The sequence below is a fragment of the Falco naumanni genome, chromosome 1, assembly GCF_017639655.2.
Source record: "Falco naumanni isolate bFalNau1 chromosome 1, bFalNau1.pat, whole genome shotgun sequence".
NCBI classification, from domain to species: Eukaryota; Metazoa; Chordata; class Aves; order Falconiformes; family Falconidae; genus Falco; species Falco naumanni.
The window spans coordinates 50994212-51009973 of NC_054054.1; the positions used below are offsets into that span (position 1 = coordinate 50994212).

The window sequence follows — 15762 nt, forward strand, 5'->3', positions numbered from 1 at the left end:
GACGCTATAAGTATTTGAATTAATTAACAACTGTATAACATCTGTAAAACTAAACTAAATTTGCAAAACGTGTAGTATGCTTTCTCCAGCATGTAATGGAATGATACCAAATCCAACATAATATTTCTTGTTTAGAATATATTTATATTTGTATTTCAATTTAAGAAACTTGAAGCAGTGTAATCTCTGTTAAAGTAAAGGCTAAGTTGGAAGCATTTTTTTCAACACTTGTCCCCAATCCTGCCTTCCTCCTCAGGCTCCGTTTTTTGTGCCTGGCTCTCTTGATGGCAGTGACAGGCCCTGTCAGTGATAGGTTTTCTATGTGGACTCATCTTGAATCCTTCTTCTAGGAGGCTGCAGTTCCTACATTGTCTTTCTCTGTGACGCTGTTTGTGCAGTGGAGTAAATAATCTGTTTCGTGTTTTTTGACACAGCAGTTTGTTTCAGGAACAGATGAGCTTTATTAGCTAGGGAACAGTGTCCCTTAAGTATCTGCATTGCTCAGGGGGCCTATGTCAGTCTGCGTTTGATGATTGTAGTAGGAAAGACATGTTTATGCCCGTGTAATTTCTGGGGTAAATAGGCAAGATACTGGAAGAGTGAAAAAGAGCACAAGGAAGGTAAATGACGTGGCTAAAGCCTCACAGGTGGAATTAGTGCTTGGTTTTTGATTCACCATTCTGTGCTCTTTCCCTTGGTCCACTGTTCGCATTCCTGTTGCAGTCACTCAATAGTCTTAATCTCCAAATTACTAAATTCTGGGAAAACTTCCAGCTTCTCCTTTTGGCATTTTGCCTGTTCTTTCTGCTTTTCTTCCCCTATCATTTTGCAATCTTGCTTTCCGTCTCTTTAGCTAAACCTAGATCCTGCTGGAATCTGTTATGGTATTCTGAAATTTGCCAAATGACAACTTGCCCCTAGAGTGTGTTGAACTTGCTGTTGAGCAGAATTTCTTCATGCTATTGTTAATTGGTTCCTTGTGCTCATTAGCTGATAGGTTGCAGGATTTGGTTTAGATGTGATTTTAAACCACTAAAAGATGGGGCAAAGATGCTGGCAGTGTCTCTAATGCAGTGTTTCAGTGCCATCCAAGGTTATGAGCTGACAGGATCTGGGCCCTTCTGCACTCTTCCCCATTGCCAAATGCTACCGTGACTTCTGCCTGGTAGGCCTGGTAGCTCCAGCAATTCAGCTGTGGGTTTGGTCTGACCAGACCCAAGCCAATAGATGGGAAACTGTTTCTTTCCAATTTTTTCCTTTCTCCAAAGGGAACATGTGAAAGCAGTGCCCATTGTAGGGTTGTCAGATGGCGGGTTAACGTGTCATTATGGAGCTAGGGGAGGGCCATGGCATGTGCAGCTGCCATGGTAGGGTCCGAAACCTATGGCTTCTCAGCTGAAGTGATGTGGTGGCCCTAGAGAGCAGCTTGTATCACAGGGGGACACCCTGGAGGCACAGGGATGTCAGAGCTCAGGGTGTCTGTTCTGCCTCAGGGGTACTTCTTGCAGGAGCCATTATGTCCAGATATCCCGGCTGTATTCTTTCAGTTCTGGAAAAGATCATTCATTTAGGCCCAGAGCTCTCCATATCGGTTAGCTCCACCGCTATCACCAGCACACCATAAAGAAGAGCAAAACTGCTGGTTTATGTGTGAAAAGCTATGAGCATGGTGTGGATTCAGTTCATCCCATGCTGCGGCTTTCTGCAGACCTTTAAGTGCCACTGCCTGTGCTTAGGATCCTTATGCAATATTCACTGGAACAGATAGGGTGAAAGATGTTGCAGGAAGTTGACTTCTGTAACTTAAGTTACTTGATAATTTTTAATTGCTTTATTTCTAAAATTGCCAGGTACTGTGAGGTATTAGTTTTATTCTGTGTCTAGGGTATGTAGGCTAAAAATAAGCTGCTACTTTTGAGGAGGTGTTATTTTTAGGTTTAACAGAGCAAAAGGTATCGTTTTGAAGAAACTTTGTCTTTGTGAATAATAGAGTATCTTCCAATTGTGATGGCAGCCGTTAGCCCAGCAATTTTGAAAAAACTACATCATCATTAATACTAAATATTCAATTTAATATGTAGTAACTGAAGAGTGTGCATTGAAATATAAATTAAATGCTATAAATGTAAAGATTCTCAATTACTGCTGAGATGTTATTTACTTTTTATGAGAATCATGATTGATATGATTTTTATTTTATTAGTTTTTATGTTAATTTTCGGCACTATTTGTTTAGTTGTCAAAGAATCAAAAGTGGATTTGCATGGCAGTGCTGTATATTATATTTGGCTATTCAACAAATATAAAGAGGGCTGTTCAGAAATGTATGGGAATACAGGTTTTTATTTTTAAGACAAATTCTTATCAGAGTTATTTATGATACGCTTGTTGCTGTCCGAAGCTATTAGATTAATTCCTTTGCAAGTAGGCATCATGTAATGAGATGTGCTTGAATGTGTTCAAAGCAAGCAATAGTGGAAAGAAGTTTGTACCATTGCTGCCTTGATCACTTGTGGGATAACTTCCCTCCGAGGCATACAGCTCATGCTGAGATCTCTGCCATCAGGGCTGGACAGTTTCTGAGATCGAACTTGTTTAAAGTTAGCTCAGGTATTTCTGCTGCAATTTGCAGTGTAGATCTTGTCTCAAATGTGGGGGAGGGTATGATCCAGAGTGAGTGTTCATTCTGGATAGAAATACTAAAAGAGGACTAGATAGCAGAGAAAAACCACTATATTAAAGTTAGCATTGTCAAGTAGTGAGAAGTAGAACTACTCAAATCCAAGGGAGTGGATTTGCTGTCTTATCCCTGGCTTAGAACTCTGAGTCCTTTCTCTGTCATGCTGAGTAGGGTTGGAGGAAGGCTAGGGGAGTAGCTTTTTATCACATTATAATTTCTTGGCACTTTATCCTTTTAAATAAAAGGTAGCCGATGAGCTCCAGTATTTCTAAACAGGGGGATGACTGTACTATAGAATCTTATTTTCCTGGACATTATGAATAAATAACTAAACACCAAAGCTAAATAGTTGATGGCCAAACTGGAGAAGTCAATGGCTTAGTGTTGTACATCTCTGTACATGAACTAGATATGCATAAAGGGAGAAAACATTTGCCTCGTAGATATCCTCATTTGAGCAAATTCAATAGCGATGGAATATAACTGTAAAGTATTAGCTAAGTAGTTTGTTGTATTTTTTCTATAGCTGACTAATTGTATGTGTTATCTTACTCCATTTCAACATGAGAAGAGAAACTTTACAGTTTTACACAGTTTGCAGATGTTAGGATGTGGTTAGAAGCAAATTCTGTCAAAGTGCTTAAAAACCACTGATTTCACAAACATTATTTTAAGGTAATATTTTAAAATAATCTGCTTTTGACCCAATTTGTGTAACTTCTAAGGATTTTATTTTTTTTACAATCACAGTGCTTTAAATATCTTGCTCTTCAAAAATAATTAATTCAGAGTTCTGTGCCAGTTCAAAATACAGTTTCGTTTAAAGCCATTGTGTTCTACTAAATGAAGTACGGAATGATCAGTATATGGAAAGTTTTGTTAGACAAAGAAAATACTTAAGTATTCAACCACTATTTCTTTCAATTGCAGTTCAAGCTTAATTGTTCTAAGTCAGATACAGTGATGAATTTGAGGGTAGTAAAACAGAGACTTAGAGCATCATCAGGTACTCCATTTCAGATATTGAGAATTTAAATTATTAAAGGATTTGCTCTATGTGTCTGACAAAATAAATATAAGCTTTTTGTGAGAATGTGTTTCAGAGAATAAAAATGTTCTGCAGGGGCAAAGCAGGTTGGCTGTTCGTTCAGCTGGTGTTTATAAATAGGATCACTCAGGAATCCACAGGACCTTCTGACACCTTACTCCTCCCTCTCCACGTGCTGCAGAGCTTCCTGGTGGAAATGCAACAAGCAAACTGATCAACAGTCATCCAGCCGAAGAGTTGTTCTTACCATCTTCAATTCCTTACCACTAAGGCTACACTGTTACCAAATCTTACACTCTCAATTCCATTTGTATCTTTGCTAGTTTGAATACTTTCCTCAGGGTACTGGCTGCCTCCTGCTACAGTTTCTGGCTCCTGCCTCTTTTCTTTCTCTACTTTGGCCTTTTACCAGTTCTTCTCCCCGAAACTTCGAGGAAGTGAAATACAAGTTTCTTCCCCTACTGAAACCAACTTCTCTGCCTAGCAGGTTTTTCTCCTCCTGGCAGAGATGCAGTTTTTGTTTGCTGTGCTCCTTTTAACTCTATTCTTGCTGACATCCACACTCCATATTGGCATCTGTGTCATGCCTGTCCTTGGCTTTTACCTCCCTTCTTACCTCTCACTCTCCACTGACACTTTCACTGAACATCTTGCTTTTTAGAATACATTTTAATGTGCTTACCAAAGATGTGTTTTCCATCTTTGTGGAGGAGTAAAGGAAGAAAAGGCCCTTGACCTGCTAGCCAGTCTTCCTCCTTTTACCTCCAGGTAAACTCTTACCTTGTTATGCAGTTATTTTTCAGCCTCTTGAATTCAGGTTTTGTTTATCGCTGCTCTCCACAAAGTCTCTAATGACCTGCTTTTGAAGAAAGCTCAGAGCCAGGACTCCATCCTCATTACTGACTGGCTTTTTACTTAAAAGTCTCTTCTGATAGCACTTCCATTTTTTTATAGTTTGCTTGTAAATTCTTTAGGATAGGGCACTCTTTTTATTTCTGTGTTTGTACAGTATTTAGCTCAATTCGTGGGTTGTTTCATGAGTAGGACTATATGAACTACTGTGAATCGGCAAATAACTAAAACGTTTTTGATCAAAGGTTCCTTTCCCCCTACCTTCCCCCTGGATATTTGACCAGACCAAATTATGTAGGTTATCAGTGGGACTGATAATAAGTAGCATTTTAAAATGGCACAGCTAGTTATCTGCAAACATTGTCTCACAAATTTGCATTGCACTACAGATTCAGAGCAGTATTTTGCTAGTATTCCTCATTTGAACTGACCTACTTCAGTCAGTGGACTACTAATATTTGCCACACAGTAAGGATTCGGCTCATAATCCTGGGGAAAGCATTTATATGCACACGGGGAATGTTGTCTGGTGTTTTTGTTAAAGGCTTCCTCCCTATGAGATTTTTTTAACTTAGAAGCGGGAAGAACAAGATAAGCGTGATCTGACCCAGATGTGATGCCTGAGGAAGTTGCCTGTGAACCTGTATAATTGCAATGGTGAGAGGAGAAAATTATTTATGGATGGGAGTTATTATTTTGACTTCACAAAAAGAAGTCCACCTGGCTCCTAGAAAAAATGAAAACACCTTGAACTTCTTAAATTACACCTAGCAAGTAAGGAGAGGAGGCTCAAAATGATAGACCGTAGAAATCATAAAGTTTCAGCTGATTGAGGACAAATCAGGGGCAATGATTGCTGTGTTTATGTGGAAGGGAAGGAACATTCTCTCATGCACTGTAGAAAATGCAGACACTCTGGTCACAGAAATGTTGAGGCATCTACAAAATGATATGTGGTATTTTTTCACAGACTGCGGGGTGTGAAGAAAAAACCACTTTTTTTAGACTTTACATGTCATTCCCATAATTTGTTATCTATTTATTTTCAATAATTTTCTGTATAATTTTTTTTTTTTTGGAAAGCATCCTGGTTTTGGCTGGGACAGAGTTGATTTTCTTCTTAGTAGCTGGTGCAGTGCTGTGTTCTGGATTTGGTGTGAGAACAATGTTGATAGCACACTGATGTTTTCAGATGTTGCTAGGTCGAGGACTTTTCAGCTTCTCAGGCCCTGCCAGTGAGAGGGCTGGATGGGCACAAGAAGTCTGGAGGGGACACGGCCAGGACAGCTGACCCAAACTAGCCAAAGGGATATTCCATACCATGGGATGGCATGCTTGGTATATAAACTGGGGGAGTTAGCTGGGGTTGGCCGATCGCTGCTCGGGGACTGGCTGGGCATCCGTCAGCAGGTGGTGAGCAGTTGTATTGTGCATCATTTGTTTTCTTTTTTTCCCTTCCATTTGGATTTTATTCCTCTCCCCTTTCCCTCCTTTTCATTTTAACTGTTATTGTTGTTCTTTCATTTTTATTTTATTTCAATTATTAAATTGTTCTTATCTCAACTCTTAGATTCCTTTCCAATTCTCCCCATCCCTCTGGGTGAGGGGGGAGTGGGTGAGCAGCTGCTTGGCACTTAATTAGCAGCCAAGATTAAACCATGACAGTTCTTTTTGGCACTCAGAACAGGGCACAAAGGGTAGATCTAATGACAGGTCTGATCAGACCTGGTTGACGGCAACAGAAAGAGAACACATGTTCGTTTTCCATATATTATTAGATATAAATTATTCCTGTACATTTTTACTCAAGCAAAACAGCTGACTTTTGGGATCGAATGCCCTGCAAGGTGACATTTCTTCCTTTTTCAGCAGTCATCATAGCAATGGGAGGAAGCTTCAGGGTTACCTCCACAGAGGAATCTACACTGTAATGCTGCGTATCTGACTTTGGTTGCCTGAATGAGAAAATTAAGCATCCAATATACAAAATGGACAAAGAGAGGTTTCTGGTTCAGATGCTCTTAATTACCCTCCAAAAGCTACACTGAATATATAGAGAGCTTGGGTTCCTCTAGGTGATTTTTCTAAGACCAAATAGTTTGACCATCTCCTACACAGATGCTGAAGTGCCTCCTTGACCCAGACTGGTCTAACCATGGTGTTAAATGGTTGAGTGTAAACCTGCCATTTGTTCTACTCTTTGCCACTGAATTCAGTGGAGTTGGGACTTGATGTGCAGTGTGTATTGCTCAGAGACACTTTTGTCTTGGGAAGAACAAATCCAAGATGACAAAATAATGTGGCAGGGAAGGGCAAAATAAACCAGCTCCACAACATAGTTTGGGGTTGTTTTAGACAAAATAAGTGTCAATATTTGCAAGGCCTCCTTCCTTATTTCATTCAAATTTTAGGTATATTTTCTCATTAATTGTATTTACAGGTTCTCACAGTTACTTTCTGAACTGTAGCTAGTACTGTCATCGAGTATTTATGCTGTACTTGCTTCCAATAAACAGGTAGAAAATTCAGAATAATAAACTTCAGGATGCTTGTTTGAGGACATCGCTTTGTACCTAAGGCTTCAGCTATGTACCAGGCCATGCACGTCTATATCCATAAGGAGAACATTGCCGATCGCGAGGCAGCAGATCCTGGTTTGTTTGGTGTTGCTGCTGGCATGCTTGCCCTCTGAACTGAGGAAGGGAATTGGTGTTGTGCATAGCCTTGTAAAGCGGACAGTGCCGGTATGTAAGCAGACTGGATATCCTGAAGCTGAAAGGCTTTGGTACACGAATAAGCAGGGGCAAAGGCAGCAAATAACTGAAGGGGTAAGGGCAAGCACTGGAGAGCTGTGCTACCACCACAGTATTGACTGGTGCTCTCACTGCACAAGTAATGTTTCTAGTATTGTCACATGCAAAAGCTGCATATAAATGAAATGTCTTTTACAGGTGCAAGTATTGAGTAACTTATTTTACTTTCCACCTTCTCAAACGTGAAGATTTTATATTTGTCAGGTTAAAGATGCTTTTGTTTTATTTTGCTTTATCAATGAGTAAGGGAAGAGGGTCATTCCATTGCTTTTTCTCTTTCTCTTACAACCTTACTTTATCTTGAAATTAGATGTTTATCCCTGGTCAGGTTTTTACATAGTTATCTACTTCTTGCAAAGTCATGTGCCTGTCTTATAGTAATAAGTAGGGTACTTGAATTTACACTCGATCCATATATCCGAGCTTCATTAAAAAGAAATAAACCCCAAAAGACTGCAAGATTCATGCAGGTTTACACAAAATGCTGTAGTAATGCTAACAACTGAATTACATTTTCTGTATTCAATTCCAGGGCCTAAACCACAGGACTGTCCTCTCCTCTAAATTGGTTTTGCGATTGCTTACTCTCTTTTCATGCTGTAGTGGTGTTTTCAGTACACAGCCATTTGTTTTCTATTCAAATTTCTAAACTTCGGCGGTGCTTACACCTTTCCAGAATACATTCTTTCTGCAGCAAACAGTTCATAGTTTCATGAACAGATGCTGAAAGCTTAAGGAAACTGCTTGTCTGTTCAGTTGAAAGAATTTTGCTGTAATATAAGTGATTAAACGCTTGGGCTAAAGGACAAGCTTTATTTTATAATGCAAGTGAGTAATTTTCCTCTTCTACTTGTTTTCCTATATCTGAGTATACAGACTTCAACATGGCTTTTCCAAGGTGATGGGGTGATGCAGTGGATGAAGGTAGCAGGTCTTGAGACCCCATGACCTGCAAGCATTCCCTTTGTCCAGCTTTCCCTTCCTGTATAAGGGAAGACACAGATCTTTCTGGCCCTCATTTTTTCATACTTTGTAACAGGTCTTTCATTTACAGAACTGGGAAAAATGAAAGATGAATAGCAGTTATTTTATTTTACTTTTTCTGAATGGTTGCCTTGCCTCGAATGATTCCAGTTGCATAGGCAGATATTTGGCGATTTCAGTAATATTTATACAGGCTGACATTGAACGACTGTTGCTTTTGCTGCATATGACAGAATCGACTAGCACAAAATTGTGGCTGCATGTTAGTGTGCAGTACGTGTCAATGCAAACCCATTTAAGCAGCTTGAAGTTTTCCTCCCTCGTCCCCTCCCTTAATTTTTTCACTGTCCATCTTACCAGCGCAACAGCTAAAATAATTACCTGCAGTCTCATTTTTCACTTTACTACATGCAGATCTTGTGCGGTTGGGCAGCGAGCGGCTGACTGGGAGGGGCCTCTCTGATGCAGCACAGGCATATGACAGCGGTAGCAGCAACAGCAATCAGAGCCCTTCTCCGGGCGGGTTTTGCTGCAGTATGCTGATTGCCACTTTACAGCATCCAGCAAGATCCCCAGCAGCAGGCACTTGGAGGAGACTCTGCGTGGGCACTTGTTTAAGGAGTACCTGACTAAACAATTGGGTTATTCTTTAACTGTGGGAGAAGTGCCTGTATTTCCTTCACGCAAGCTCCCTACTGGCTTTCTGCATCTATAATTTATTGGAGCCTTTTCTCCCTCCGTCTTTCTCCCGTTACTTCTTTTTCTTTCTTTTTTCTTTTTTCTTTTTTTTTTTTTTTCCGATCGTTATTTGCCCCCCTTCCCCAAATCTGTGCTGCATCACTAGCTCTCATTATGCTGTGCTCAGTAGCCCAGTGTGTTCTCCGCCTCTGCTAGGCAGTGGCAGCATGGATGGTGCTCTTGTGACGACCTCTGCTGATGCTATCAGTCCACTGCGGATAGGCATGCTGAGTAATCCTGCTGTAAATGGGCGAGGACACGGACACACGAAAAATTAACCACAGCTTTCTTCGAGACCACAACTATGTGACTGAAGGTAACATAAATACTGTCATTATTTTCTTCTTGCATTGCATATTCTATGCCAGGAATGCGCTGTCATGTTTGGAGATGTAGGCTGTTCCTTTTTTTTTTTTTTTTTTTTTTAAACAGGGAGACTTGCAAGGCGTCTTTCGGTGTGATGTAGCAACAGAATCTGTTTGAATTTGCTAAATCCCAAAGGCATTTTGTCATGCTATGGCAGTATATGAAACTATATGGGCTGAAGAAGGTCTTGCATTGTGCTGAGTTTCTGCTAGTGAGGTGTGCAGCACCTGGCATTGAAAGCACAGTAGCTGCAATGTGGAAGATTGGAAGCAGTTGATTAATTAAAAAAAGATGAAAGATTTGAGAGCACTGAAGTAAGAGAAATAATCTGTAAAGTTAACTGTTTGCTGGGTAATAAAGGTTATGCATCTCATTTTGGTAATTATAGCCTGAGCGTCACAGACATCGCTGAGTTGATTGTTCCCTAGAGAACCATATACATTTAGAAGGGATATGTAAGCATCATCTTTTGAAATAGTGCTGCCTTTTTTCCATCCTCAGTGTATGTGCAAGGTATATGAGAAAAGAAAAGGTACCTTCATTTTGAATCATTCAGTGCCTAGTAGTTTTATTACATAAAAAGGATTTTTTTCCTGCAGGTGACACACATTAAATGCTGAGAGAATTTACCTTGTGACCAGTGGAATGGTTGGGTCTGATACTGATCCGTATTTCCTTGCTAGAAAGTTGGTTTAAGAGCAGGCCATTTTAAGATTGATTGATTGATCAAATGGGAGAAATGTATTTGTAGGTGCTTGACTTTAAAATATATTGGTGTGTGCAGAGTTCTAACAGCACTTCCAGCAGAAGAAGCAGTTCTTCAGTGTAGGCTTATATAATATGAACATACTTAACATCAGGGTCAACCAATACTACTTGAGACTCAGTCTCCAGATTCTGTCGTCATTTGATCAGTGTTCAATCAGTTAATACTCCCATGCTGTATCTTTAAGTGTGATCAGCTGATGCTTTCAATTATTGATGATTTGCATTTTTTTAGAATGTAGGAAAGAGCAAGATGATTTTACCATACTGAGAACACAAAACAGATTTTTCAGAGGAAAAGTAAAAAATGCTGTGTACTGTAACTGTTGCCACTGGCTGGTGTAATTGTTTGCTAATCTTGCCTCTAGGACATTCTTTGCATTCCGGTTCATGTTTCAATGCATTTTTTAATTTTTGGCTAGTGGGTTTTTTGTCTGAATGATGATCTATGTTTTGAGATGTCACTTGTATTAATATTTGAAGAAACTTTGTCTGAAATTTAGAAATGTATGCCTTAGATTCTGCAAAAGGCACAGTATAATTACTGTAGTGTACTTGCTACAAGTTGAGATGTAGATGTATATTTAATGGCTATGTGCAACTGTCTTAAATTTTGGACTTTCACATCTGTCAGTTTGGTAATCTGAGGAATATAACCCCTTGTGAATTTCGCAGATCAATATTCTCTTTTATGGGTGTTTTAAAAATTAGATGGAGATTTTTAGTATTTTGGGGGACACTGCTGATGAAAGTGTTAGATTTTCTCACATTTTATCTTCACTTGATATTTGGATGAGGTCATTGCACATGGAGTGGCTTGTATGAAATGAATTAAAATATGCATTGAATATAAATGTCAGCCTGTATTATGTTTTTCCTGTGATCAGAAGTCATCATGAAATATGTTGGCATCTGATTTTGAGATAGATGAGGTATGGGAAACCTTCAGTAGCAAAGTGTTAGCTCTTCAGCTCCAGCTACTGTAGTATTTGTTGGGAATGCTCAGTTGGTCAGCTGTAATAAAATTCTTCATATCTGTTATATCTGACATAGCTAGAGCTTTTAAAAGATTGTGAAAATGGTAAGGGAATCGATTTATCTTTGAAATTTTTCCAGGGGCACCTTCAGCTCAAAGAGGACCATCACAGATTTTAACTTCTCATTTATATACTTTGCTTAAAATGCATAATGAGTAGTTAAGTTAAACTGGTGCTTAAAATGTGCTTTGTTCTGTTTTGTTGTTCTTTTTTTCTATTTTTTTATTTTTGTTTGAAGATTTGGCTCCATGAAACAACCTTTAGCATTTCTCATCCGTAAAGGCCTTAAATCCTTTGACAGTCCTTTCATTTGGTCCAATGATATATTAGTGCTGTGTGTATGATAGTAACATACATGTAGAAATGAAATTGTTGGCAGTAATGTGTTTATGTTGGAAAATAAATTTATTGAGGCCAAACCCCGGTCTGTCTTTTGGGGTCTTTGGCTTTTGTAATCTACTATTTTAAGACAAAGTAATACTTGGTATTGTATCCAGTGTATTAGAGAAGTTACTGATTATTTTTAGTCTGTGATTAACTACAATGTTATCGTTTGTTTTCAGAGTTTTAAAATCATGGTAAGGGGTGTCTTTTTCCTTGCTGCTGTATGCAGCAGGGTATTTCTGACATTTATATGCGCTCTCTTCCTCTCTGTTCCCTGAGGAAAGTAAACCCAGCAATAAGATGATGTGGGTTACCTGTAGTATTGCTTTAGTTCTCTTCCTCTTCTTCATTGATTTTACAAAAAAAAAAAAAAAAAAAGCAAACCCAACAGGTGGCATATGAATTCACAGGGTATAGGAAAAGAGTGAGCCAAATGTGATTTGCTCTGCTCTTGCTAGTGGACTGAGTGTGTTCCCAACAAACTGCTTGCTTGAGAAAAGTAAAATTTAATCTCTTTGATAGGTCATTATTTTGTAACATTGGGGTTATCTGTATCAAACATGACTTTACCTTGACTATAGCAAATTGAATTGATTTTTATCTCAATATATATAAAAAAAAATAAATCTCTGTTTCCTTGATTTAATGGTTGATGTTTTGGTGTTGATGTTACACTTTCTGGTAATAGGTGTTATAGACACATATGAAAACAGTGACTACCTGGACATGTTTCTCCTGGTACATATGCATATTTGCAGTAAAACCAATGGAATTGAAACAAGCAGGACTTGAATAATATTGTCATTGTAAGTCTTAAAAGTCTTACAGTTGCACAATGGTAAAAGGCAGTTTAATTTCAGCAGCAATGTACAGTAAGTTTTCCAATGATCACTTTCAAAACCAGTTTTTGAAGGAAACCACTTTAATTGGAGTTGTTTGTGTGGTGAAAACAGGAAAGACCTCATGAGACTTGTAACAAAAGAGAGGAGAAAGATCTGAGGCCTAGAAAATAGGACCTCTGAGAAGAGATTGAACTTTTTTTATGATATATTGCCTAGGGAGCTTGTGTAGTTTCTACAACTGAAGTTTTTAGAAGAAAGTGACATAGATGTCTCTAAGAAATGACATGGGTATAGCTGAGCCTCCCATGGGGCAGAGAGATGGACTGGTTGACCTCTGACATCTGTTCAGGTTTCTGATTCATTGCCGAGCCATGTTTTATCTTTATTGCCTTTTGCACCCCAGCTATGGGAACCAGCTGCTCAGCAGGTGTTGGGTCAGGAAATAATAAAATGTATTATTTCCACAACACCTTTAGAAGAACTGAGAAGAGAGGAGAGGCATGGCATAACACAGGCGAGAAGATGGACTGGATAGGAGAAATACGAGCCTTTGTTACTTACAGGCAAAGTCTGTTAGGGGAGATGGCAAGAAAATTGTGGACAGTGAGTTGAGGGAAGGGATAAAGGAGGGAAAAAGCTTGTGTAAAAGCCTGTGTGCTTTTGGAGACAGAGAATGTCCTTCAGTCGGAGTGTTCCCTTGACGTTACCTGAGTTTAAGATTAATGGTAGAACTGACAGGACTACTGATGTGCTTTGCTGTCTCAGGACCTTGGGATCAGCTGTGCAGGATCTGATTTGGAACAGTGAATTGCACGGTATGGTTGCTGTATTCCTGGCAGGGGCAAGAAGTTGTGGGAAGCAACAGTGAACAGTGCTGCTCCTTTGATCAACTGCACTGTTAATTCTATTACTCTGTATTGTACAGATTTAACGAATGATTGACAGAGAAATAATGAACAAAAGTCACTATTTTTAATAAACTCTGTTAAAGGATCTAATTCACCTGCATGATCCCAAATCTATCCAGATAAATGCTTCTCTGGTCGGGAAGGCATTCTGCAGATCATATGCTGATGAGTCTAGCATATCTATTCATCCCTGACTTTTTATGGATTATCCATGTTTGGGTAATAAATAAAAAGTTGCTTATACTTTTCAGTTTCTGGGGGGAGACAGGTTCCTTCCTTGGTCTAGACCTGCAAATTCAAGTGAAGGCAGTGAAGTTGCACAGGTGCAGTGGGGCAGAAGCTGACCTTCACTATCTAGTCGTTTGTATGGCCAAATGGTACAGATTGGTTCCATATGGCTTAACTTCTATCAAAAAGTTAATCACGTTAATGGTGTATTAACCTCCTGAAATGTGATATTTGAAGAATAATGAGCATTACCAGTGTAGTGTAAAACATATTGAATCATAACCATGTGAAACATTTATTATGGAGGATGAAAAAAAAGACTTTTTTTTCCTAATGATTTTGAAGGGAAATCCTCTGCAGATAATGAAAGTAGATTCTGGGAGCTTTTTCACTCCCTTTTAACTAAAGAAATTAGTATCTCTGTTCTTCATTAATCAAATGTAAGAGAAATTATCCATTTTTATCTAACAAGAATAAAGTTTATTTATGGACTTGTCTTTCCTAAACATCCTGAATATAATTTGAGTATGAGCTGACTACCTTAGAAAATGGATGAGTGTAGTGAACAGGTACTGCTCTACTGGCTCAGCCTCACCGTCAGTCTGTTCACTTATTTCTAAGAATGGCTGGTAACATGCTTAAGACAAGTGCAAGAGGTAACTCTTCCTCTCCAGCAATTCAGAATTTATGTTGGGAATATTAATGATTTTTAGCTTTTTACAAAACTTATTTAGAAACAGTTTTAGAATGACCCTAGAAATTATTTTTCTTTTTTATTCTTGTCACTTGTATTATTTTTTTCCTCTAGTTGAGTATGAACAAAGGCAAACCTTGTTAAAGCACAACTTTGCCCCTTGTTAAACAGGATATAGTGATGTCATTTTGTGCACAGTTTTGGTGGTTCTTTCATTCACAATACTATTCAGATGAATGTTGTGGGTAGCCTTAAAGATTTGGATTAATAAGCTTTATTACATCCAAGTGACGTTGCTGACTTTGTAATCTTTGTTCATGTAGTTTAGTTGGGAGAAGCCATGGAGGCAGGGCCTAGAGCATGGTGGTCACACTGGCTTTAACTGCAGATCAAACTGTTTGCTCACCCACTCAAACCTGCAGCTGGATGTGTGATTCAGCATGCAGGAAAATCAAATGTTGGTACCACTTGAAGCTTGGATCTGCATAGCACAGACATTTAAGGCAATGTCCAGTGTGGGCAACATGGGGCAGCAATTCCTTCAGGCAAGCTTGGAGGAAGCAATATAGATTTAGCCCAAGTGAATTACACTGTCAGCAACACTTGTCGCTATACAGTGCCAGCTACACATTCAAAGTACTCCATAGGTATAATTTTCATACTGTATCTGTTAGGCATTCATCATATCGCCATCTGTATTTTCCCTGCTAAATCCGCTTTCTGAAGAAATCATTATCAGGAGTACGACTAGGACAGTTGACCCCAGTGGGACTTGGGAGTTTCTTAATTTGCTGTTTGCAGCATTCCCGGGGAGCAGGAACACATTAGTGTTAACTTGCTATTGCCTCCTCAAAAGACCTGCCTCTTCAAGGAAGGGGTTCCTTTAATGACTGGCTGTTAGATCCTCTGAAGAGAGCACTTCAAGCCTTTCTGAGCTGCAGGACATGCTTAAAAGGCATGGAGTTAACTTGGTTTGGATCTCTGCCTAATGTCATACCTCCTCATGACAATTATTCACCAGTATCATGTACTGAACCGTGTGACTAAACTGGGTTGCAGTTTTCCCCGTTCGCAAAGGCCTAAATCTTTAATGCTGGAGAGTTGGTTTTGGTGGGTTGCCATTAGGGACTGACTGACCTTGGCTGTCTTTGCATGCACATGTAATCAACAGATGATCTCCCACGCAGTAACTAAATAATAACTATGTACGGTTGCTGTGTAGTGTTGGAGTTCCTGGAGAAGTGAATAAGATTTATTAATAAAAGAAAAAAAAAATCTAGATTATTAGCTACATGGTAAAAAAGGCAAGCTGCTTTCATGACAGTGAGTACCCAGAGCTGCAAAAGAAGTGGTTATATCAGTGTGGGGCTTTTCTCAGGTGCCGACAGTGTGTGAGTTGCACAAAAAGACCAGTTAGAGCAAT

General features: G+C 39.2%; 1 protein-coding gene across 7 annotated transcripts in view; it reads left to right on the top strand.

Annotated features, from left to right (window-relative positions):
• PPP2R2C (protein phosphatase 2 regulatory subunit Bgamma) overlaps window positions 1-15762 on the top strand; it is a 207203-nt gene that overhangs the window by 51649 nt on the left and 139792 nt on the right. For 3 of the 7 annotated variants that reach the window (XM_040593641.1, XM_040593651.1, XM_040593598.1), the window contains exon 1: window positions 8851-9431. The exons of 2 other annotated variants lie outside the window; for them this stretch is intronic. Coding sequence is in view for 1 of the 5 variants with exons in the window: in XM_040593598.1 (XP_040449532.1) it covers window positions 9362-9431 (70 nt within the window). In the remaining 4 variants the exon portion in view is untranslated. Of the gene's footprint in view, window positions 1-8849; window positions 9432-15762 lie in introns of those variants that run through there. 2 more of the 7 variants (XM_040593607.1, XM_040593621.1) reach the window with 1 other exon arrangement.